Source organism: Pongo pygmaeus, chromosome 8 (assembly GCF_028885625.2).
Source record: "Pongo pygmaeus isolate AG05252 chromosome 8, NHGRI_mPonPyg2-v2.0_pri, whole genome shotgun sequence".
Lineage (NCBI taxonomy): Eukaryota > Metazoa > Chordata > Mammalia > Primates > Hominidae > Pongo > Pongo pygmaeus.
This window is the reverse complement of record NC_072381.2, coordinates 90,496,107-90,521,558: the sequence shown is the minus strand read 5'-3', so window position 1 is coordinate 90,521,558 and position 25,452 is coordinate 90,496,107. Positions and strand designations below refer to the sequence as shown.

The window sequence follows — 25,452 nt, the reverse complement described above, 5'->3', positions numbered from 1 at the left end:
GATATTTCTGGTCACCAGCTGTAGAATTGATTTTAGTCTGAAGGTAAGTTACAAAGCAAATAAGATTACTGATATTTTGATGAGGGGTTAAGGTAAACAAAGAAAGAAAAACAAGGACAAGAAGAAGAGAGACCCTCTCTTGATTATCTTTCCGTTGTGCAAATGGCAGATGGATTCAAATGAAAAGGCATATATATAAAATAAGCTACTTTTCTATCCTCCTTTCTTTTCAAAATGTTATACCTGACTCTGTGTGTGTGTGAGTGTGTGTGTGATGGGGGGGAGGGGGGGCGCTATCTATGAATAGGAACTTTGATGCATAAAGCCTTTATCATGAAGTTGAGTCACCACTACAATAGTGCTGTGCCTCTATGCCTCATTCAAACATGTGTCACTCAGGCTGTGACAAGTTCCTTTTATTCCTCTCTCTTATGTATCCTATGAAACAAGGCAAACGCTATGGTTCATTCTTAAATTTCAGACATTGGCCAAGGGGAAAAAATAAATCATATGATGTTATTGTGCAGAGAAAAGTGAAGGAAGTAGAGAAGCTATTGTGATCTCTGGTTAATAATAGAACTAGTATTTTTTGTTATTGTTGTTGTTGAGAAATGTTGGAGAATATAATCCATCATTGAGGTGAATCCAACACTGATTTGTAGGATAGAAGCTTTCTGTTCACTTAAAGCATTTCGTTTTCTTTTAAGAATGTAGTAAGCTGGCTTCTCCTGAACAAGTGGGCACTTTAGTTGGCCATGTCCAAAAAGTTATTTGAGTCAGAGTAATAAAATTGCTTTTTCTTTCACTATGAAAGTAAAACTTCCTTAAATTTAAACAGGTAGATTTGTCCTAGTCCTGTTTTCATTCAGTTGATTGGGACTACTAACTTAAAAACAGATTTAATTATGAGTTGTAATAGTAAGATATCATATCTTGGAAATCATAGTAATAATGATCATTCTTACATAACACTTTTTAATTTCTAAAGAATTTTCACATACACTATCTGATTTGAACTTACAATATCTGTTTCTATAATATGAAGCTGGTTTTTTTTTGTTTGTTTGTTTTTTGTTTTTGAGATAGAGTCTTGCTCTGTTGCCCAGGCTGGAGTACAGTGGTACAATCTTGGCTCACTGCAACCTCCACCTCCTGAGTTCAAGCAATTCTCCTGCCTCAGCCTCCTGAGTAGCTGGGATTACAGGCGCCCACTGCCATGCCTGGCTAATTTTTATATTTTTGGTAGAGATGAAGTTTCAGCATGTTGGCCAGGCTGGTCTTGAACTCCTGACCTCAAATGATCTGCCCGCCTCGGCCTCCCAAAGTGCTGGGATTACAGGCGTGAGCCACCCCACTTGGTCTGGTTTTATTCTCGTAAGTAAGGAAAATAAGGCTTTAGGATGTCATATGGACTTGCATACAACCACAGTTGGCTTATTATTACAATATTTTAACCTTCCGATCCCCAGTATCCATGGGGGATTGGTTCTAGGACCTGTCCTCACCAACACCTCTTCCTGCTGCGGATATCAAAATTTACAGATGCTTAAGTCCCTAATATAATATGGCATAGCATTTGCATATACACACATTCTCTCCTATATTTTAAATCATCCCTAGTTTATTTACAATACCTAATACAATGCAAATGTTATGTAAGTAGCTGTTATACTGTATTGTTTAGGGAATAATGACAAGAAAAATGTCTATATATGTTCACCTCAAATACAACCATCCATTTTTGTTTTCTGAGTATTTTCAACCCTTGGTTGTTTGAATGTGGATGCAGAACCCACAGATGCAGAAAGCCGACTGTACCTATTATTTTGACAAGATAAGTTTTAAAGAACTTTGTGTTAATTATGTACATTTTGTTTAAATTTATTCGTGATCCTAATTTTTTAAAAAATAAGACTTTTAAATTTAGGTTTTTCAATAAACAAGTAGTTAAGTCATTAAAAATGACTTTTTAAAAATGTGTCAATGTTTAACAAAAATTAGAGTTTAGAAATCTAGTTTTTGGCTAACTGGCGAACTTTTATTGTAAGTGAAATAGTAAGCATAGAGAAATACATTTTTGACATTAAATTCCTTAAAATGTAAATGAAACATGTAGCTACCTGACAAATCAATACAGAACTAGAAGTTGTAGATTCAAGAAATTATGAGTTCTCTCTTTTTAAAAATTCTTTAACAACTTCATTGAGGTATAATTTACATACCATAAAACTTTCCCATTTTAAGGGTATAATTCAGTGATTTTTAGAATTGTATATAACCCAGCTTTAGAACATTCCTACCACCGCAATAAGAACCCTTGTGCCCATTTAGAAATACTCTCCATTCCAATCTCTAGGTATTTTTTTTTTGAGACAGGGTCTTGCTCTGTCACCCAGGCTGGAGTGCAGTGGCATGATCTTGGCTCACTGCAGCTTGAGCTTGGAGGCTCAAGCAATCTCCCACGTCAGCCTCCGAAGTAGCTGGGACTACAGGCATGCACCACCGTGCCTGACTAATTTTTGTATTTTTTGTAGAGACATGGCCATGTTGCCCATGGCTGGTCTCAAACTTGTGAGCTCAAGTGATGGGCTCACCTCAGCCTCCCAAAGTGCTGGCATTACAGGTGTAAGCCACCACACCTGGCCTCTCATCTACTTTCTGTCTCTCAAGATTTACCTTTTCTGGTACAGATATTCAAATGCTAAAATTTTGTGTTATACTAAATCTTTTTATTTTCTACATGTATGATCTAGTTCAATAATCTAAATACCCAGTTATTTAATGTACAGTAACTTCATGCCTTTTTTCCTGTTGAATTTTATGGCAGTTTTATGGCTTCTGCACACCCTGCTTCAGCTTTGTTATTATACTCCACTGCTGCAGAACAGGATGTTTACATCGCTTTCTGAACATAGAATCTAAGGCCAGTGTCTTACAGGGCTGTGAAGAGCTTTCTGGCAACAGGGGAATATTGAGAAATGATGGAGGTGGAACATAGTGCTTATGCATTTATAGAGAGTCTAGTGGTTTGTTTACTGATGTTCTTATTGTTGATGTTTTATTATAGGCCTTTGGCTGATTTTGGTGAACCTGCCCTTTGGCACGGTTAATCTAATAGGATAAGATACTCACAGTCTCTCAGTGTAGGGCTTTCTCTCTCCTTCCCCTTCCCCTCCAGCTTTTTTTTTTTTCTTCTTTTCTTCCTTTGTAGAACATTTCACTACAGCACTTGTCATAAATTCCTTAAGTTATCTCAATTTATATTAAATGTGGGTTACTTAAACATAAAATCATAGACCTTGCCAAATTATTTCTGGATTACTTACAAAGCCTTTTTCTCCCAGGTTAAAGAGAGCCAAAACTAAAAAATGGCTTTATACTTCACCAAATAATATAGATTTCCTGATTAAAATTTTGTGCTATTTTATTTAGAAAAAATATTTGCCATTCCTATTTTGCAGCTATTACAATTACGGTGACTCTGCCTGGATTCCCTTATGCCTTGAAGCCTGTTTTAATGCTCTTCCTGAGAAAGCTACTGCTACTTTTTTCCAGTGTGTGTACTTTGAAAGTTAGCAACGCAGAGAATATAACAGAAACCAATCCCTTCATATGTTGGGGTTGAGAGGACAGAAAATAAAACCCCCACCCCCGAAGAGAATATGAACATAAATGTAAAGTCAAGGTCATACTTTCAGAGAGGACCATCATGTTTCCTTAAGCGACCTTTGTGTTACTTGGAGTATTTCCCCTTTTCCTTCTTCCCAAGATATTGCCACATGTTTGTTGGGCCGTTTCTATAAGGTTAAATATAATTAACATGCTTTAAAAATGCATATTACATCAAATTGCAGATGTTTAGAATTCTCTAGCTGAAATGAATTTTTAAAGATAATATAGTTTTGCCCTTTATTTTCTGAAAAGTGGTCTGAAGCCCAGTGAGATTATATGACTTATTAGTGAAAGATCCAGAATTAGGTCCCAGGTTTATGTTTGCCTTAGCTCCCTTCATCACCATTGTTCTGTAGCATCAGTTTACCTAAGGTAGAGCATGAAGGGAGTACCCTTCTCCTGCTGTGCATGGAAATGTAATTTGAACCACTTCATATGAGACTTTTGCATAATAATGAGTCATGTGACATTGACAGTTTAAGCCTTGAATTTAAGAAATCATTTCAATTACAGTGTAGTTCAGGAAGTAATTTTCTTCCAAAATAATTAAGATATTGACAGTGCAAAATAAGCTATGAGCTCTTAATAACAAGGTTAAATGAATGAATAGATACAAATTCTAAGGACCAACTCACAGCCAGTGGTACTGAGCCAGTTTTAACCTTGCCTTGATCATAATCTTCCTTCCCGATAAGGGCAAAAAATTGGGTCCAGTAGGAAACAAGCCTTTTTAAGGCAACCAGGTACCCTAGGTAGAAAGGAAGCATGTATTCTATTTAAATACAACCAGCAAATGCATCTTCAGAGCTCTTTAAAATGCTGATGACATCACCTCTCATTTTCAGGCCAGTATTATGCAGACATCAGCTATAGCCAGATAGTTAAGAACTTGTCAAAATCTTTGTCAAAAATTCCCTTAAGATCTACTTGGCCCAAGTATACATTCATTCAAATGTCAATATAATACTTCATACTGAAGTAACAATGTACTGTAAATGAAACATTTACCGATTCTAATTTCTAATATAGCACATAGCATTTCTTTTTTTTTTAAATTATTATTATACTTTGGATTTTAGGGTACATGTGCACAATGTGCAGGTTAGTTACATATGTATACATGTGCCATGCTGGTGTGCTGCACCCATTAACTCGCCATTTAGCATTAGTTATATCTCCTAATGCTATCCCTCCCCCCTCCCCCCACCCCACAAATAAAATGAAGATCTTGAGTATTGAAAGTTTCTTGTTCATTTTCCCTTTTTAGGAATTTTGAGAGTAAAACCAGTGTGGTATAAGCATCCATAATCTTTGTTTTTTGAGAACAGTTATATAATTACAGAAAAATGTGAAGATAGTACAGAAAATTCCTATATACGCTGAACCCAATTACCCCTATTATTGACAACTTACGTTAGTATGGTACATTTAATTAATGAACCAATATTAATGCTTTATTATTATTATTATTATTGTAAACCTTTTTTTAAGTTCTGGAATAACATGTGCAGGATGTACATGTTTGTTACATAGGTAAACATGTACCATGATGGTTTGCTGCACCTATCAACCCATCGCCTGGCATTAAGCCAGCATGCATTAGCTATTTCTCCTGATGCTCTCTGCCAACACCCCCAGCTCTCCCCCGACAGGCCCCAGTGTGTGTTGTTCCTCTCCCTGTGTCCATGTGTTCTCATTATTCAGCTCCCACCTATAAGTGAGAACATGCGCTGTTTGGTTTTCTGTTCCTGCATTAGTGTGCTGAGGATAATGGCCTCCAGCTCCATCCATGTCCCTGCAAAGCACATGATCTCATTCCTTTTTATAGCATCCACAATATTATAGAAGTAGCTTCTCAAATCGTTATTCATCTACTTGTTAGCACTTAGGTGGGTTGCAGTCGGAACAAAGAAAACACTTTGTTTGATACATAACACTTTTATTTAGTTTTTACAGGTAATCTATCAGGATATCCCCATATGATAGATGAGGACATGAAAGCAGAGAGAGTTTGAGTAATTTGTCCAAGAGAACAAGCAAAAAAAAAAAGGTTGAGATTGAAAAAAAATTAGTCAAATATCACACTAGTCACACTCTCAACCAGTGCATTAGCCTGTACACATAGGAGATTAGGACAGTCTTCAAAGGAAGACAAATCTGAGGAACATGCATAACTATCTAGGCTAGTCCTTGGCGAGAGGCAGAAGAAAAATATGCACTCCTGTTCTCCTCTTTTGCTGGCTGATCTCTTTCCATACTCCAAAGTAATTTCATAGCTCTAACCAACTTGCTAAAAAATCATCAACATCATCATCATCATCATCATCATCATCATCATCATCATTATCTTAAATGGACACAAGTGGACTTTGTATAATTAATTTGGACAACAGGAAAAATAAAAAGCAAACTAAATGTCACCTTACAATTCATCATGGATTAGGTTTGTTAAAATATTTTTATAATAAAACATAGTATCTTAGGCTCAACAAATACAAATTGCTATAACTGACTCAGAGTTTACATTGAAAAAAATTTTTGTGGCCAGCCCTGTAAGAAGGTAATCGTGCGGTTCAGCCCCAGACCTCAATAGGTTGTTATGCTCTGTACAGTTTCTCAATATCTTTGCATTTATGGAATTCTAGTTGAAACAGAATCAATTAGAAAGATTCAGACAATAATAATAAATAGCTATTACAATTTAAAAGAGACTTGCAAGTTTTTTCATGATGAGAGTTTTACTTTTACTCATTGTAAAAACAGGATATGATGACTGTTCAAAAGTTAAGCAATTCAAAAAGTAAAAAGAAGTAAAAATCAACTAAAAATCTCCCTAAGGAAAAATCATTGTTAACGTATTGATGAACACATTTCTGATTGTCTCTTCATACATTTATTTCACAAATAGATGTGTGTGTGTATATATATATGCATGTATATATACACACTAACATACAAACACACTGTGAGATCATAAAATGTATGCTGTCTTGTAATCAGTATCTTTTATTCATATATATGTCTCGGTTATTTTTCTGTAATGTTAAATATAATTCTAAGTCATCATTTTTACAGTTGCATTGCATGGATGTACCATAATTTATTTTTCAAGCTCCTCCTCTTGCTAGAAATTTAGATTGTTTCTAAATTTTTCCATTAGAAACAATGTTAAATTGAACATTCTTGAATGATCTTTGGGAAGTTGTTGGTTTATCAGAAGATTTCTGATGAATATGTTACTTGGACTTTATGCAAATAATTAACTTCAACATTCTCCACCGTCTCTGTTGAGTTAGCTCACACCAGTGGTCCTCAGGTACCCCGACTTTCTGGTTAGGATCCTGAGTTCTGTGAGTCTTGTAGCATTCTGGTTTAAATTGGAAGTGGAGATTCTAAGGGCCCTGCTCTAAGGAGCTCATGAGATCTTGTACAGAGTGCAAAGAAGGAAGATGATTCTAGACCCAAGGACTGCTTCCATGCAAAGTAAAGGCAAAGCAGAAAGCCTCAGTAGGTTAGCAGTATAGTTCTATAAACTTTTTGTAATTAATGCTTTTTAAATTGGCAACTAGTAAGCCTGACTCCCAAGAATTCCTGTAGCTTTCTGTAGCTTTTACCTATCTCTTATGACATCTGCCACCCACCAGCTCTCATCATCCTCTTTCTACCCCACTTGGCTTCTCCTTGCAGTATTCAAGCAATCAGGTATCTCAAACCCCTAACACATGGAGGTCCCTGGAAGTGCCTAGGAAAATGTCAGTGAGGCTTTGGCTGTTCCCCCAAATCACATGCCTAGCATAAGTTAAGCTTAAAGGTAATAGAAATATTGTTCAGTTTATCTCACAGTCCATGAGTTAGTCGATTCCATTAAACTCTGATTTGCAAAGTATCAATCACTGTGCACTTAATTGGTTTTGTATTCAGCTGAAGGGAAGCAGCATATACTGGAAATAGCTTGGGCCAAAAAAGACCTGAACATGAATCCATTTCTGCCACTTGATAGCTCTGTGACCTTGGGAAAGATAGGAATCGTTTTTGGAAATCAGTTTGTTCCTCTGAAAAAGCAACATTTGATTTGCCCTATTCAGTAGAGATTGCTGGGTACAAGCAGAGAGTCCATCAATGAATGCCCATTTGGTGGCGCGTTTTCATTTAGGATCATAATAACTGTGGTATCTGGTATTATCCTCAGCCAGAACTAGGGCTCAGAGCAGTTAAGCAACTAGTCCGAGAGAGACTAGTTGCTTAGACTGAGAGAGACTAAGCAGAGTCAGAATTCAAGTCCAGACCTGTGACTATAAAATCTGAATTCTTTCCTCCTACCCTGTGTACAAGTATGAAAAAAAAATTTGTGTTATCATCACTAAAGAGAATAATTTTTATAGTAGGCATTTTTGAACAACTGCACAACAGTCCTCACTAGTTTAACTGGGTATGACTCTGAAGAGGGAACATGACTTTACTTCTTCTTCTCTGAATTGTAGTACTCTAACATAGCTCATTTTTCCATGCCATCTTCCCTAGCTGTCCAGATTTCTTTTAGAAGTGAGTTTTCACATTTTGTGTTTTATTTTGAGTTACTACTGAATTTATTTGTAGCACACTAATTTGTCATCTTTGAGTTTCACAGCCAGAGTACAGGGTCTTTGGCTGTTAAAAGCATTTTCAAATACCCATTTTTCCCTCTACCTGTCATACTGATTCACAAATGCTGGCAGCTAACCGAGGCCCATTTATTTGCAGTATCTTCATGCTCTCTCTTAAGGAACTTGCCACGTTAATATCCTCTAAGATTGAACTCAATCCGTACATGTGTGCAGGAACAAGACACTTAAGACCTTCGCTATCCCTGCTGATGAAGCAGTAAATAATTAATGACTAAAGAGGGGACAGCCATACTTCAGCTGAAAAGCAGAAACAGCATGCCGTGTTATTTCCCCAAGGTTACATTACTCCCAAATAATATGGGCTGTTTGGTATCATCTTGAGGATTCTGCTGCTTGAGAGCACTAGATGATAATGTCCTTATATTGCTTTTAAGTAATTAGCTCTATTACCTCTCTTGTTTTTGTTACAAGTCACCTTCTTGAAATTTCTTGTAAAACCATGAACAGCACCCTGTCTGAGTAAGGCATTTGGAAGATCCATGCCTCCTCCGGAGCCAATGGGAGCAAGGTGGGCTGCAAGAGAGGCATGGCACATTGAAAGATATTAAGGCTCCAGGTCTTCCCAGTCATTAGAGAGTAAAGTTTGAGGTCAAAGGAACTAAAGCCATCATGCTTGTTTGAGAAGAAAAACAAACGGTTTTCAAAATCTCCTGAAAAAATCTTGTTACAATTTTTTTTTCTCTTTAAACTGTAGGGAGGGAAAATTCTGCAAGGTTAAAAAGAAGAAATGAATACAGTCAGTACTGAAGAAATAACAGTCTGCAGTCTCAGCAGAGACTAGGGTCCACCACTCAAGTTAAAAATTAGAAATGTTAACAACAGGTGCTGGAGAGGCTGTGGAGAAATAGGAACACTTTTTACACTGTTGGCGGGACTGTAAACTAGTTCAACCATTGTGGAAGTCAGTGTGGCGATTCCTCAGGGATCTAGAACTAGAAATACCATTTGACCCAGCCATCCCATTACTGGGTATATATACCCAAAGGATTATAAATCATGCTGCTATAAAGACACATGCACACGTATGTTTATTTCGGCACTATTCACAATAGCAAAGACTTGGAACCAACCCAAATGTCCAACAATGATAGACTGGATTAAGAAAATGTGGCACATATACACCATGGAATACTATGCAGCCATCAAAAATGATGAGTTCATGTCCTTTGTAGGGACATGGATGAAGCTGGAAACCATCATTCTGAGCAAACTATCGCAAGGACAAAAAACCAAACACCGCATGTTCTCACTCATAGGTGGGAATTGAACAATGAGAACACATGGACGCAGGAAGGGGAACATCACACTCCGGGGACTGTTGTGGGGTGGGGGGAGGGGGGAGGGATAGTATTAGGAGATATACCTAATGCTAAATGATGAGTTAATGGGTGCAGCACACCAACATGGCACATGTATACATATGTAACAAACCTGCACATTGTACACATGTACCCTAAAACTTAAGTATAATAATAATAAAATTTAAAAAAAAACAAAAAAAATTAGGAATGTTTGTGGACTAGAACTAAGGAGGAAGAATATAAAGGCCCATATGACCCTATTTTTGGCCATCTTTACTGAAATAAAATTGGAAAAGTTTTTTTTTTCTACTCTTTTGGTAGAAGAAGAAAAACTATAAAATGTATTCAAACACACTCTATGAAATGAAACAATAAAACTAGAACTAAGTACATTTTCCCACTTCTAATCCACATGTGAACACAATTAATCTGGAATCAAGTTAGTTAAAATTCAGCCAATTCGGAGCATGAGACTGGATGATAGCTGTGAGCCCTGGATGTTAAACCCAGCTCTAGCGAGGATTTACTGTGTGTTTGACTTGGGAGGTGGCTGAGGTTCATTTAAGTGCTCTATGTACCTGTTAATTTGGGGATAATAAAGGACTCTTATAAGTCTATGGGCTTTTTCTTATTCCCTTCTCTCTTTCTTTAAGGTCCAGTTGAAAAGTGAAGAATCCAAAACGTTTGCAATGAAGATTCTCAAGAAACGTCACATTGTGGACACAAGACAGCAGGAGCACATCCGCTCAGAGAAGCAGATCATGCAGGGGGCTCATTCCGATTTCATAGTGAGGTAAAGGCCCCATGCCAGGGACAGACGTACCCAACTGCAAGTGACAAATCCACCACAAAACCCTCTGCCACTTGTGCTCACTGTTAACACATTTCGTATGCACAAAGAAACTTATTTTTAATCTAATCTTAAGAAAGTTTTGTTTGATTTCTAAAAATAAAGTTCTGATTCTATTCTTTCTTTTAAAGAGAATCAGTGTCTGAAAACACTGTGTTTTCCCAAAGGAGGTACCAGAGTTTCTAACATTCCATTTTTATCTTTTTTTAAATCCCCAAACTCTACATAGACCTTTGATGCTTAAAAGACAAAATATCCAAAATCAAACTATTTAAACTTTAATTACCTGAATATTTTTTGAAGATCTAAAAAAATGAAATGACAGCTGACCATCCCACCTCAGTACTAATAAATGGATAATGGGGAGATTTTTATATGCAGAAGCAGCTTTCTGTAGTGAATTTTCCAGTGGCACTTACTGAAAACAGGATGTAACATGAATTTGAGTGAATAGCACATGAAATTTATACATGTCTGAATTTGTAAAGTTTAGTCCACTTTATTCCCATTTTCACTGCATGTTGATGACCACTAAATGTTGCCCCAAGGGTCCATGCTCGAAACATTACCCAAATTGGAATGGAAAGAATCCCAAGAAACCCTCTTTGTCCATAATCATTATGATTAATCCATTTCAAGGGAGAGATTAGCACCCTAGTTTCTTCTATTAAAATCCTATTCATGAGCCATTGGCTTCTTTTCCCCATGTGTGGGCTTAGATCTCTCTCATTCTGACAAAATTTTGAGCTTGGCAAATCAAAACTATAATCTAGGCCCCCCAAAATTGCACACTTGTAAAAGACGGTAATGTTTATAATCTTTGTTTTCTTGTTTGCAATTTACAGACTGTACAGAACATTTAAGGACAGCAAATATTTGTATATGTTGATGGAAGCTTGTCTAGGTGGAGAGCTCTGGACCATTCTCAGGGATAGGTAGGAGATTTAAGAAATTTCTATGATGTCTCTAAAAACATAGTTGCTCATGTTGGTCTATAAGAAGAGTTAATATAATAAAGTATTTAATCATATTTATACTTTACACATGCTTATATTTCAATATTTAAAGTAAGCACAGGGTATAACCCACTATACACATATGATTTACTGTACATATAATAAAACTCACTTTGTAACTAACAATACAGGCTTAGTCGATCATAAAAATGGTACATAGCAAGGTATACACCTGGCCTTGGTTTTGCATGAATGTTAGAATTAGACAACTCTGTAGCTGGAATTCAATTCATTGCTTTAGCAGAAAGAGAATTATAGTTATTTTATCATTATAATTTGAATTAACTATCAATTTAATTGCTCTACTCTTTTTCCAGATAGGCAGTTTGCCTTTTGTGACATTGTGAATTTTTTCCAGAGTAATTTTTCCCTCTAACTTTACATTGCTCTTTGGTTTCAAAATTAACAAAAGTTTCCAGCCATCTCTTTATCCCTTGGCTAGTCTTAGGAAAAAGAAAAGAATCCACTTATAAGCAATATTTCATGTAAATTATCTGATTTAGATTTACCTTCTTACCCTTCCAGGGCAAGGAAAGTTTGTCTAGATGAAGCTTGTTTGTTTTAATCATGCAAATTCATTGTCTTAATTTTCCGTCTCATATTTAGATAACTAGCAAATTATCTAATTATCTTCTAATGTAATTTATCCTATAAAATGTCTCAGGAGATCATTATCTACCCTGTGTTTTTTTAAAAACACACTTTTATTTTCCTATGAATAATCTTTTGATTATTTTCTATGAATGATTTATTGATCATACAAAAGTCATCTTTGTTCTTTTGAACACTCACCTTTAGACGTCTGTATTTTTCTTATTTGTTTTGAGTCCTGCCCCCCAGACTCTCCTTCATAGGGTAGCATCCTTCTGAAACTTAGCTATAGGTAGCCCTGATGTATATAACCATGTAATGTTTTTATATTTGTTACTTTGCAGATATCCCAGAATAAAACAAGTGGTTCCTTATAAACTGTTGATTTAAATTCTCATTCCTAATGGTGTTCTTATGGTACCTTCATATCTTTGTACAACAGGCCCTTTCACCTGTTATTCCCATGGCCTTACTTATATATGCCAAATGGATTTCTTGTTACTACATTGTATCCTATTGCATCAGTATTTTATTTCAATTCTTAAATTTAAGGTTAAAAAAGCATAAAAGGGAATGTAATCATGTTGGCATTAGGAGATAAGGTTAACATCTGTACTAAGCTATTATATCATAGTGTATATATTATGTATTATTGCTAGTTAATATGTACATAGAGCTTATATACCAGGCATTGTGATAGAGGCTGGGGATCCAGTAATAAAACAGATGTGGTCTCTCTCTTCAGAATGTATAGTTTGTTGCACAAAGTTAATATTTTAATTTGTGAGTTAACATTTGGCATATCTAATGTGTTTCTACTGTATTATATTTGACTTGATATTTGAATTCACTGATTTATTTGAAGTTTTCTACTTTTTTTTCTAATTAGAATAGAAGAAGATTTATAGGTGGAATTAAACACGAAAGCAATAATAAGCCACAAAGGGAGAGCCCAGCTATCCATCTTATAGCTTATTTTTTTTTATTTTTTCATAAGTTATTGGGGTACAGGTCATATTTGGTTACGAGTAAGTTCTTTAGTGGTGATTTGTAAGATTTTGGTGTACCCAGCATGCAAGCAGTATATACTGCACCATATTTGTAGTCTTCTATCCCTTACCCCCCTCCGACTCTTCCTCCCAAATCCCCAAAGCCCATTGCATCATTCGTATGCCTTTGTATCCTCATAGCTTAGCTCCCACATATCAGTGAGAACATGTGATGTTTGGTTTTCTATTCCTGAGTTACTTCACTTAGAATAATAGTCTCCAATTTCATCTAGTTCCCTGCAAATGCTGTTAATTCATTCCTTTTTATGGCTGCATAGTATTCCATCATATATATATATATATATACACACACACACACACACACACACACATATATACACACATGCCATCGTATATATATACATGCTATCATACATATACATGATATCATATATATACACACATGCTATCATATATATACATGCCATCATATATATGCCATCATATATATATCATATATATATACATGCCATCATATATATATATATATGCCCATATATATATATATATATATATATATATGCCCTCATATATATATATCACAGTTTCTTTATACATTCATTGATTGTTGGGCATTTGAGTTGGTTCCATGATTTTGCAATTGTGAATTGTGCTTCTATAAACATGAGTATGCAAGTATCTTTTTTGAATAATGACTTCTTTTCATCTGGGTCAAATGGTAGTTCTTCTTTTAGTTCTTTAAGGAATCTCCACACTGTTTTCCATAGCAGCTGTACTAGTTTACATTCCCTCCAGTAGTGTAGAAGTGTTCCCTGTTCACTGCCTCCACGCCAGGATCTACTGTGTTTTTGATTTTTTGATTATGGCCATTCTTGCAGGAGGGAGGTGGTATCACCTTTTGGTTTTGATTTGCATTCCCCTGACCATTAGTGATGTTGAGCATTTTTTCGTACATTTATTGGCCATTTGTATATCTTCTTTTGAGAATTGCCTATTCATGTTTTAGCCCACTTTTCATTGGATTATTTGTTTTTTTCTTACTGATTTGTTTGAGTTTGCTGTAGATTCTGGATATTAGTCCTTTCTCAGATGTATAGACTGTGAAGATTTTCTCCTACTCTGTGGGTTGTCTGTTTACTCTGCTGACCGTTCCTTTCGCCGTGCAGAAGCTCATTAGTTAAACTAGGTCCCAGCTATTTATCTTTGTTTTTATTGCATTTGCTTTTGGGTTCTTGGTCATGAAATCTTTGCCTAAGCCAATGTCTAGAAGGGTTTTTTCCAATGCTATCTTCTAGAATTTTAGTAGTTTCAGGTCTTAGGTTTAAGTCCTTAATCGATCTTGAGTTGATTTTTTTTTAAATTTTTTTTTTATTATATTTTAAGTTTTAGGGTACATGTACACAATGTGCAGGTTAGTTACATACTTATACATGTGCCATGCTGGTGTGCTGCACCCATTAACTCATCATTTAGCATTAGGTATATCTCCTAATGCTATCCCTCGCCCCTCCCCCCACCCCACAACTGTCCCCAGAGTGTGATGTTCCCCTTCCTGTGTCCATGTGTTCTCATTGTTCAATTCCCACCTATGAGTGAGAATATGCGGTGTTTGGTTTTTTGTCCTTGCGATAGTTTACTGAGAATGATGATTTCCAATTTCATCCATGTCCCTACAAAGGACATGAACTCATCATTTTTTACGGCTGCATAGTATTCCATGGTGTATATGTGCCACATTTTCTTAATCCAGTCTATCATTGTTGGACATTTGGATTGGTTCCAAGTCTTTGATATTGTGAATAGTGCCGAAATAACATATGTGTGCATGTGTCTTTATAGCAGCATGATTTATAATCCTTTGGGTATATGCTCAGTAATGGGGTGGCTGGGTCAAATGGTATTTCTAGTTCTAGATCCCTGAGGAATCGCCACACTGTGTAATCTTCCACAATGGTTGAAGTTTACAGTCCCACCAACAGTGTAAAATTGTTCCTATTTCTCCACATCCTCTCCAGCACCTGTTGTTTCCTGACTTTTTAATGATCGCCATTCTAACTGGTGTGAGATGGTATCTCATTGTGGTTTTGATTTGCATTTCTCTGATGGCCAGTGATGGTGAGCATTTTTTCATGTGCCTTTTGGCTGCATAAATGTCTTCTTTTGAGAAGTGTCTGTTCATATCCTTTGCCCACTTTTTGATGGGGTTGTTTTTTTCTTGTAAATTTGTTTGAGTTCATTGTAGATTCTGGATATTAGCCCTTTGTCAGATGAGTAGGTTGCGAAAATTTTCTCCCATTTTGTAGGTTGTCTGTTCACTCTGATGGTAGTTTCTTTTGCTGTGCAGAAGCTCTTGAGTTTAATTAGATCCCATTTGTCAATTTTGGCTTTTGTTGCCATTCGCTTTTGGTGTTTTAGACATGAAGTCCTTGCCCATGCCTATGTCCTGAATGGTAATGCCTAGGTTTTCTTCTGGGGTTTTTATGGTTTTAGGTCTAACATGTAAGTCTTTAATCCATCTTGAATTAATTTTTGTATAAGGTGTAAGGAAGGGATCCAGTTTCAGCTTCCTACATATGGCTAGCCAGTTTTCCCAGCACCATTTATTAAATAGGGAATTCTTTCCCCATTGTTTGTTTTTCTCAGGTTTGTCAAAGATCAGATAGTTGTAGATATGCGGCGTGATTTCTGAGGGCTCTGTTCTGTTCCATTGATCTATGTCTCTGTTTTGGTACCAGTACCATGCTGTTTTGGTTACTGTAGCCTTGTAGTATAGTTTGAAGTCAGGTAGCGTGATGCCTCCAGCTTTGTCCTTTTGGCTTAGGATTGACTTGGCGATGCGGGCTCTTTTTTGGTTCCATATGAACTTTAAAGTAGTTTTTTCCAATTCTGTGAAGAAAGTCATTGGTAGCTTGATGGGGATGGCATTGAATCTATAAATTACCTTGGGTAGTATGGCCATTTTCACGATATTGATTCTTCCTACCCATGAGCATGGAATGGTCTTCCATTTGTTTGTATCCTCTTTTATTTCATTGAGCAGTGGTTTGTAGTTCTCCTTGAAGAGGTCCTTCACGTCCCTTGTAAGTTGGACTCCTAAGTATTTTATTCTCTTTGAAGCGATTGTGAATGACAGGGATGCCCTCTCTCACCACTCCTATTCAACATAGTGTTGGAAGTTCTGGCCAGGGCAATTAGGCAGGAGAAGGAAATAAAGGGTATTCAGTTAGGAAAAGAGGAAGTCAAATTGTCCTTGTTTGCAGATGACATGATTGTATATCTAGAAAACCCCATTGTCTCAGCCCAAAATCTCCTTAAGCTGATAAGCAACTTCAGCAAAGTCTCAGGATACAAAATCAATGTACAAAAATCACAAGCATTCTTATACACCAATAACAGACAAACAGAGAGCCAAATCTTGAGTTGATTTTTGTACAAGGTGAGAGATGAGGATCCAGTTTCATTTTCCTACATGTGGCTGGCCAATTATCCCAACAGCATTTGTTGAAAAGAGTGTCCGTTCCCCCCACTGTATGTTTTTGTTTGCTTTGTCAAAGATCAGTTGGCTGTAAGTATTTGGGTTCATTTCTGGGTTCTCTATTCTGTTCCATTGGTCTATGTGCCTATTTTTGTACCAGTACTATGCTGTTTTGGTGACTATGGCCTTATAGTATAGTTTGAAATCAGGTAGTGTGATGTCTCCGGATTTGTTCTTTTTGCTTAATCTTGCTTTGGCTATGCGGGCTCTTTTATGATTCCATGTGAATTTTAGAATTTTTTTTTTCTAATTCTGTGAAGAATGATGGTGGTATTTTTGATGGGGATTGCATTGAATATGAAGATTGCTTTGACAGTATAGTCATTTTCACAATATTAATTCTACCCATCCACGAGCATGGGATGTTTGTGTCATTTGTGTCATCTATGATTTCTTTCAGCAGTGTTTTGTAGTTTTCCTGGTAGAGGTCTTTCAACTTCTTGGTTAGGTATATTGCGAAGATTTTGTTTTTTTGTTTGTTTGTTTGCAGCTGTTGTAAACGGGGTTGAGTTCTTGATTTGATTCTCCACTTGGTCACTGTTGGTGTGTAGAAGAGCTACTGATTCTTGTACATTACTCTTGTATCTGGAAACTTTGCTGAATTCTTTTATCAGTTCTAGGAGCTTCCTGGAAGAGTCCTTAGGGTTTTCAAGGAAAACGGTTATATCGTCAGCAAACAGTGACAGTGTGACTTCCCCTTTACCAATTTGGATGCCCTTTATTTCTTTCTCTTGTCTTATTGCTCTGGCTAGGACTTCCAGTACTGCATTGAAGAGGAGTGGTGAGAGTGGGCATCCTTGTTTTGTTCCAGTTCTCAGAGGGAATGCTTTCAACTTTTCTCTATTCAGTATTATGTTGGCTGTGGGTTTATCATAGATGGCTTTTATTACATTAAGGTATGTTCCTTGTATGCAGATTTTGCTGAGAGTTTTAATCATTAAGCGATGCTGGATTTTGTCAAATGCTTTTTCTGCCAGTATTGAAATGATCATGTAATTTTTGTTTTTAATTCTGTTTATGTGGTGTATCGTATTTATCAGCTTGTGTATGTTAAACCATCCCTGCATCCCTGGTATGAATCCCACTTGATCATGGTGGAATATCTTTTTGATATGTTGTTGGATTTAGTTAGCAAGTATTTTGTTAAGGATTTTAGCATCTATGTTCATCAAGTATATTGGTCTGTAGTTTTCTTTTTTGTTTCTGCCCTTTCCTGGTTTTGGTATAAGGGCGATGCTGGCTTCACCCTTATTATTTTTACAGAGGGTTCCTTCTTTCTCTATCTTGTGGGATAGTGTCAAAGGGATTGGTACAAATTCTTCTTTGAGTGTCTGCTAGAATTGTTCCATGAATCATCTGGTCCTGGACTTTTTTTTTTGGTGGTGATTTTTAAATTACCATTTCAATATCACTGCTTGTTACTGATCTGTTCAGGGTATCTAATTCTTCCTCATTTAAGCTAGGAAGGTTGTATTTTTACAGGAATTTGTCCTTTTCTTCTAGGTTTTCTAGTTTTTGTGCATAAAGGTGTTTGTAGTAGCTTTGAATGATCTTTTGTATTTCAGTGGTATCAGTTGTAATATCACCTGTTTCATTTCTTAGTGAGGTTATTTAGATTTTCTGTCTTCTTTTCTTGGTTAATCTTGCCAATGGTCTATCAATTTTATTAATCTTTTCAAAGAACCAGCTTTTTGTTTCATGTATATTTTGTATTTTTATTTGTTTGTTTGTTTGTTTGAATTTCATTTAGTTCTGCTCTGATTTTGGTTATTTCCTTTCTTCTTCTGGGTTTGGTTTTGGTTTGCTCTTGTTTCTCTAGTTCCTTGAGGTGTGACCTTAGAGTGTCAGTTTGTGCTCTTTCTGTCTTTTTGATGTAGGCATTTAGGGCTATGAACTTTCCCCTTAGCACCACCTTTACTATATCCCAGAAGTTTTGATAGGTTGTTTCATTATTGTCGTTCAGTTCAAATAATTTTTCAGTTTCCATCTTGATTTCGTTTTTGACCCAATGCTTATTCAGGAGCAGGTTATTTAATTTCCATGTACTTGGGATGGTTTTGATGGTTCCTTTTGGAATTGATTTCCAGTTTTATTCCTCTGTGGTCTGAGATAGTGCTTGATATAAATTCAATATTCTTAAATTTATTGAGGCTCATTTTATGGCCTATCATATGGTCTATGTTGGAGAAAAAGTTCCATGCGCTATTGAATAGACCGTGTATTCTGTGGTTGTTGGATGAAATGTTCTGTATATATCTGTTAAGTCCATTTGTTCCAAGGTATAGTTTAAATCCATTGTTTCTTTGTTGACTTTCTGTCTTGGTGTGTCTAGTGCTGTGAGTGGAGTACTAAAGTCCCCCACTATTATTGTGTTGCTGTCTATCTCATTTCTTAAGTCTATTAGTAATTGTTTTATACATTTGGAAGCTCCAGTGTTAGGTGCATATATGTTTAGGGTCGTGATATTTTCCTATTGGACAAAGCATTTTATCATTATTTAATGCCCCTCTTTGTCTGTTTTAACTGCTGTTGCTTTAAAGTTTGTTTTTTTCTGAAGTAAGAATAGCTACCCCGCTCGCTTTTGGTGTCCCTTTGCATGAAATGCCTTTTTCCAGCCCTTTACTTTATGTGAGTCGTTATGTGTTAGGTGAGTCTCCTGATTGGCAAGTTCTTATCCATTCTGTGGTTCTGTATCTTTTAAGTGGCACATTTAGGCCATTTACATTCAATGTTAGTATTGAAATGTGAGGTACCATTGCCTTCATTGTGCTCTTTGTTGCCTGTGTACTTTTTTTTGTTTTTTGTTTTTGCTTTTTAACTTGTATTTTTATTTTATAGATCCTGTGTGATTTATGCTTAAAAGGGGTTCTGTTTTGTGTGTTTCCAGGATTTGTTTCAAGATTTAGAGCTCCTTTTAGCAGTTCTTGTAGTGGTGGTTTGGTAATGTTGAATTCTCTCAGCATTTGTTTGTCTGAAAAAGACCGTATCTTTCCTTCATATATATATGATGCTTAGTTTTGCTGGATACAAAATTCTTGACTGATAATTGTTTTGCTTGAGGAGACTGAAGATAGGGCCCTAATCCCTTCTAGTTGGTAGGGTTTCTGCTGAGAAATCTGCTGTTAATCTGATAGGTTTTCCTTTATAGGTTACCCGGTGCTTCTGTCTCACAGCTCTTAAGATTTTTTTCCTTCATCTTAACTTTGGATAACTTGATGACAATGTGCCTAGGCAAAGATCCTTTTGCAATGAATATTCCAGGTGTTCTTTGTGCTTCTTTTGTTTGGATGTCTAGGTCTCTAGCAAGGCTGGGGAAGTTTTCCTTGATTATTCCACCAAATACGTTTTCCAACCTTTTAGAATTCTCTTCTTCCTCAGTAAAACCGACTATTTTTATGTTAGGTCATTTAACATAATCCCAGACTTCTTGGAGGCTTTGTTCATATTTCTTATTCTTTTTTCTTTGCCTTTGTTGGATTGGGTTAATTCAAAGACCTTGTCTCCGAGCTCTGAATTTCTTTCTTCTACTTGTTCAGTTCTATTGCTGAGACTTTCCAGCACATTTTGCATTTCTAAAAGTGTGTCCAAAATTTCCTGAACTTTTATTGTTTTTTCTTTAAGCTACCTGTTTGCTTGAATATTTCCCCCTTCATTTCTTGTATCATATTTTGGATTTCCCTGCACTGGGGTTCGCCTTTCTCTTGTCCTTCCCTGATTAGCTTAATAACTAGCCTCCTGAATTCTTTTTCAGGTAAATCAGGGATTTCTTCTTGGTTAGGATCCATTGCTGGGGAACTAGTGTGATTTTTGGGGGGTGTTGAAGAGCCTTGTTTTGTCATATTACCAAGGTTGGTTTTCCAGTTCCTTCTCATTTGGGTAGGTTCTGTCAGAGAGAAGGTCCAGGGTTGAAAGCTGTTGTTCAGATTCTTTTGTCCCATGCGGTGTTCCCTTGATGTAGACTCTGTCCCTTTTCCTATGGTTGTGGCTTCCTGTGAGCCAAACAGCAGTGATTATTGTCTCTCTTCTGGGTCTAGCCACCCAGCGAGTCTACCTGGCTCCGGGCTGGTACTTGGGGTTGTCTGCACAGAGTCCTGTGATGTGAACCATCTATGGGTCTCTCAGCTTTGTATACCAGGGCTCCTTCTGGTGGAGGTGGTGGGGGTACAATGGACTCCGTGAAGGTTCTTAGCTTTGGTGGTTTAATGTTCTATTTTTGTGCTGTTTGGCCTTCTGCCAGGAAGTGGCACTTTCCAGAGAGCATCAGTTGTGGTATTACAGGGAGGAACCAGCGGTGGGAGGGATCCTAGAACTCCCAGTTTTTATGCCCTTTGCCTTCCGCTACCAGCATGGGTAGAGAAGGACTGTCAGGTGGGGGCGGGACTAGGTGTGTCTGAGCTCAGACTCTCCTTGGGTGGGTCTTGCTGTGGCTGCGGTGGGGGATGGGGGTGGGATTCCCAGGTCACTGAAGTTGTGTACCTAAAAGGATTATGGCTGCCTCTGCTGAGTCATGCAGGTCGTCAGAGAAGTAAGGGAAAGCAGGCAGTCGCGGGCCTTACCCAGCTCCAATGCAAACTGAAGGACCAGTCTCACTTCCACTGTGCCACCCCCAACAGCCCCCAGACCATTTCCAAGTGGAGAGTGATAGGGGCTTGAAAACCTGGCCCAGGGTATCTGACTCCCAGCTTTGAAAGAAAAGGGTTTGGTTCTTCCCCCACTTGTGAAGCCTACACACCAGATTTGCATCCTCCCCCAAGTTCTGGACAGGAGACTTCTCACCCAGTTCAAATTGTTACAACGTTGAGCTAGAGATTTGCTTCTCCCCCTGTAGTTTTAACCCCTGCTCCTTTCCTGTTGGATCCCTGTGGTGCCAGACAGGAACGGCCTGCTAGGGGACCCAGGGAGCTCCCAGGGCCTTTCTGCTGCTTCCTCTACCCCTGTATTTCACTCAGCTCTCCAAACTGACTCAGCTCCAAGTAAAGTTGGAAACTTCTCCGCAAACAGACCTTCAGCTTCTCCAGTGGCGGGGTGTGTTCGGGAGACGAGGGTCTCCCTTTCCCACTTCTGCAGTTGGGGCACTCACAGTTCTGGGGGGTCTCCTGAGTCCTGCAGGAGCAGTCCGCTTCCTTCAGAAGGTCGTAGGTCCCCTTGGAATTGCTGGTTTGTTCTTGCAGTCGATCTGGAGCTAAAATTTACAATGCGAGCCACCACCCACTGCTCTGTCCATAGCTGCAATCTAGTCCTGCCTCCTAACCGCCATGATCTCTCCAACATCTTCTCATAGCTTTTTAAATCTTTTAATGATGTCTTTAACCAGAACAATAAAAACAATAATAATAATAAAACTCAATTTAAAGTCCACTCATGAGGCATCAAACATGCACAGGCATTAATTTTCAACTTATTTTTAAAAGTATTATTTCATAATTTGCTTTATTTAACTTGATTTCACATTTTGTTCATAATGCCAGCCAAGGCTTCTGAGTGAGATGTACCGTGATGCCTCTGGTAGCAAAGGTTTGCTATTAAGAAGCAGCTTACTTTGGGAGGAGTAAAGAGAAGGAAAATATCGATGGATTTCTTTCCTTCCACTGGGTTGCTTTTTGGTCCTTACATTGTTCTTCCCTTTTATCACACTTCAATTTGAGGTACACAGTTGCTGAGCCCCCCAATGTACTTAATACTCCATGAAGAATCATGATCTACAGAAATAGTCCTTACATTGTTCTTCCCTTTTATCACATTTGGATTTGAGGTACACAATTGCTGAGCCCCCCAATGTACTTAATACTCCATGAAGAGTCATGATCTAGAGAAATAATGGCTACCTGCTTGTTCTTAAAAACTCAGAAGTGCTGAATTAACCATTATATGTAAAATCATCTCAGAATAATTTTCCCTGGCCAAGTTTTTTTCCTATGTAGGCATTGTAGCCTTATTTTTATTCTAAGTGATTTTTCTTTTTCCTTCTCAAAAAACTTGCCGGGAAAAAAAAAACATAGTTTTAGGCATTCAGGCTCCAATTAATATTGCCATTGACCAGCTTTCTGTTTGTTTAAATTGGGGCTGAAAATCTTAAAGATTAATTGTTAGAAATATATTTAAAAAATACCAAAGGAAAGATTATGCCATTATGCTATTAGTCACAGTGTATATGAAAGCATCTGTGGTCAAAAAATCCACCCTGTCAATGTATTCAATTTTCCTCTTGTGTCAGAGGACAGAAGCAATAATGCAAAAGCTATTCTGAAAGTATACAAGAGATTTACTTAGGCTGATCTGAAGAAAGGCTTGCCTGACCTTATTCATTACTGACATGGAAATAACTCTGAGCCTCAGAGATTTAGCACAGGAAGACTCTGATGATAACCCAGACATCCTCCTCCTCTCACCTCATAGCTGAGATGACCATTCCCTGCTTCTCATTCTCTTTCTTCTCATCAGCATAGAAAAGAAGCACAGAGACTGTGCACTGTGGCTCAAGCCTGTAATCCCAGCACTTTGGGAGGCTGAGGCAGGTGGATCATCTGAGGTCAGGAGTTTGAGAGCAGCCTGGCCAATATGGTGAAACCCCATCTCTATTAAAAATACAAAAAAAAAATTAACTGGACATGGTGGGGGGTACCTGGAACCACAGCTACTCGGGAGGCTGAGGCAGGAGAATCTCTTGAACCCAGGAGGCAGAGATTGTAGTGAGCTGAGATTGCATCACTGCACTCCAGCCTAGGTGACAAGAGAGAAACTCCATCTCAAAAAAAAAAAAAAAAAAAAAAAAGAAAAGAAGCACAGAGCAGTTCTTTATTTGCTGTATTTGCTGTCAAGAAGTAAGAATTAAAATGATGCCGTCTATGTACAAATAGGGATAGGGTTTGAGGACTGTTACATATTTTCCTAGCTTTGAGACGTGAACTACAGCATTGAAATGTTAATTGCCCCTATAATTACCCTGGTTTATTCTTTGTTAGCTATTATGCTTTTTTTTTTTCCGAATTTATGACTTTTTGTCTCCCACTGGTTCTGTCCTATTATTTGTAATAGGTTGGTACAAATTATTTTATTCACCTTCCCTCCCTAACACTTAAAGAATTGGCAAATTCTGCAATTTTTGTAAAAATGTGTAAGTGGTGAATATGGTAAATAAATATATATTAGTATTTATATTAACATAGAATATAATGTATAACATTAACACATGTATTGTATATTAATATCAGTATTTAATGTATATTTGAATTGAATAAAATTTAACATCTCAATTATTTACTTAATTAGAATTTTTAACATATGTATGTTAATTTTCCTTACTGAATATCTTAAATAACGACTTCTGAAACCATAATTTTCAAATCTCATATATCTCACTTTCTGGTCATGTCCTACCATATGTGTGTTGTAAACTCATGAATGGTGTGTTACTTTTTATATTCAGTCTCCTTGATTCTGGCTAGTTTGTGGAAGGTGGTGATTATTTAAATTCTATCTTAGATGCCCTAATAGTTGTCACAGATTGAAGGTATTTCAAAGAAACTAAGTCTATCTTTGTAATAATTTAGCCTCCCTCAATTTACAATTGGCAATAAATCTGCACAGATTGCAACATACTTCAGGTTCATACACTCACTGATTGTTGTTACTCGTCAATGAAAAAGGTGAAATATTTTGATGAGAGATGCTTAGCTCCCGTTACATTCTGATATCCAAGAACTCAGTTTATGACAAGTTGACTAAACATTGTGATTAAATTTTAATTTGAGTCTATCAATATTCATAAATAACCTTCTGTTTCTCTCAAATTGTCATCTACTGCCATCTAGCTTAAAACAACCACCCATCCCCAAAGAGGGCATAAGGGCCTTATCTCTTACTGGTTTTAATTGAAATGACACAGCTGTCAAGGCATAATTCATTATTTCAAAGAGCTATATAAGGCAAGTGATTTATTTCTTTAAGTAACTCTCTAAACTATTGATGAAACAGGGTTTCATTTGTTTTAAATCAAATTTACATTGTCATTTCCAATTCTAATAGTAATTTTTCATTGTGAGTCACCTCAGTGTTATGCTTTGTGACTGCTTTCAAGATGTCTATTTTAAAATCCGCAAGTTATCTACATCACACGTTTAGTGATGGGACAGTGTGGTGCTGGTAAACATTTTGTGTGCATGCATTGTATAGATTTATAAAAGTTTGAGACAAGGTTTTCATTTAATTTTCAAAATCAGTTACAAATATATTTATATGTGAAAGATACTCAATATAGATGTGTTGAAGGAATGGTAACTAGATTTCTAAAACCCTCCCCATTTCAAAATGACTCAAAACCAGAGAAAACTGGAAACAAATAGTGTTGTCAAGAACTGAGGACCCTAAGATGTACAATTTGTGGTCTGTTTGCTTCATGGTGAAAAAGGGAGAGCTTTGATTGGCAGGCAATAAAAGGGTAATTTTGGCCCATGTGAGAAGCATGGGGAAAGTGAAAAGAACAGAGATTAGCAGAGGATTCTTCAGAGTTGATTTGTGGCAGTTAGCCTTGGCAGTCAGAAGCACTTAAATAACAGAGAGGATTGGTGTTCTCAACCCCCAACCTCCACCCTGAAAATACTTCATCCCTATTCTATACTATGTTAGTTAATTTTACTATATTAAGACATAGTAGCTAAAAAATAGTTTTCTGGTGCTCAATCATAGTGGCTACTATTACATTTAGTGAGCACAAGTTGTGTACCAGGCACTTATTTTCAGCACATGCATTATTAATTCTTTGGATCTTCGCAACAACGCAGTGAGATAGTTACTGTTATTAGCCCCATTTTGCA

The 25,452-nt window shown here is 37.0% G+C and overlaps 1 protein-coding gene across 4 annotated transcripts in view; it reads left to right on the top strand.

The window, feature by feature from the left end:
- The window catches only part of PRKG1 (protein kinase cGMP-dependent 1), a 1,321,998-nt gene that overhangs the window by 1,273,228 nt on the left and 23,318 nt on the right, over positions 1-25,452 (top strand). For all 4 annotated transcript variants that reach the window (XM_054503395.2, XM_054503394.2, XM_063669971.1 and 1 more), the window contains 2 exons: positions 10,291-10,430; positions 11,333-11,422. In XM_054503395.2, coding sequence (XP_054359370.1) covers positions 10,291-10,430; positions 11,333-11,422 — 230 coding nt within the window. The remainder of the gene's footprint in view (positions 1-10,290; positions 10,431-11,332; positions 11,423-25,452) is intronic.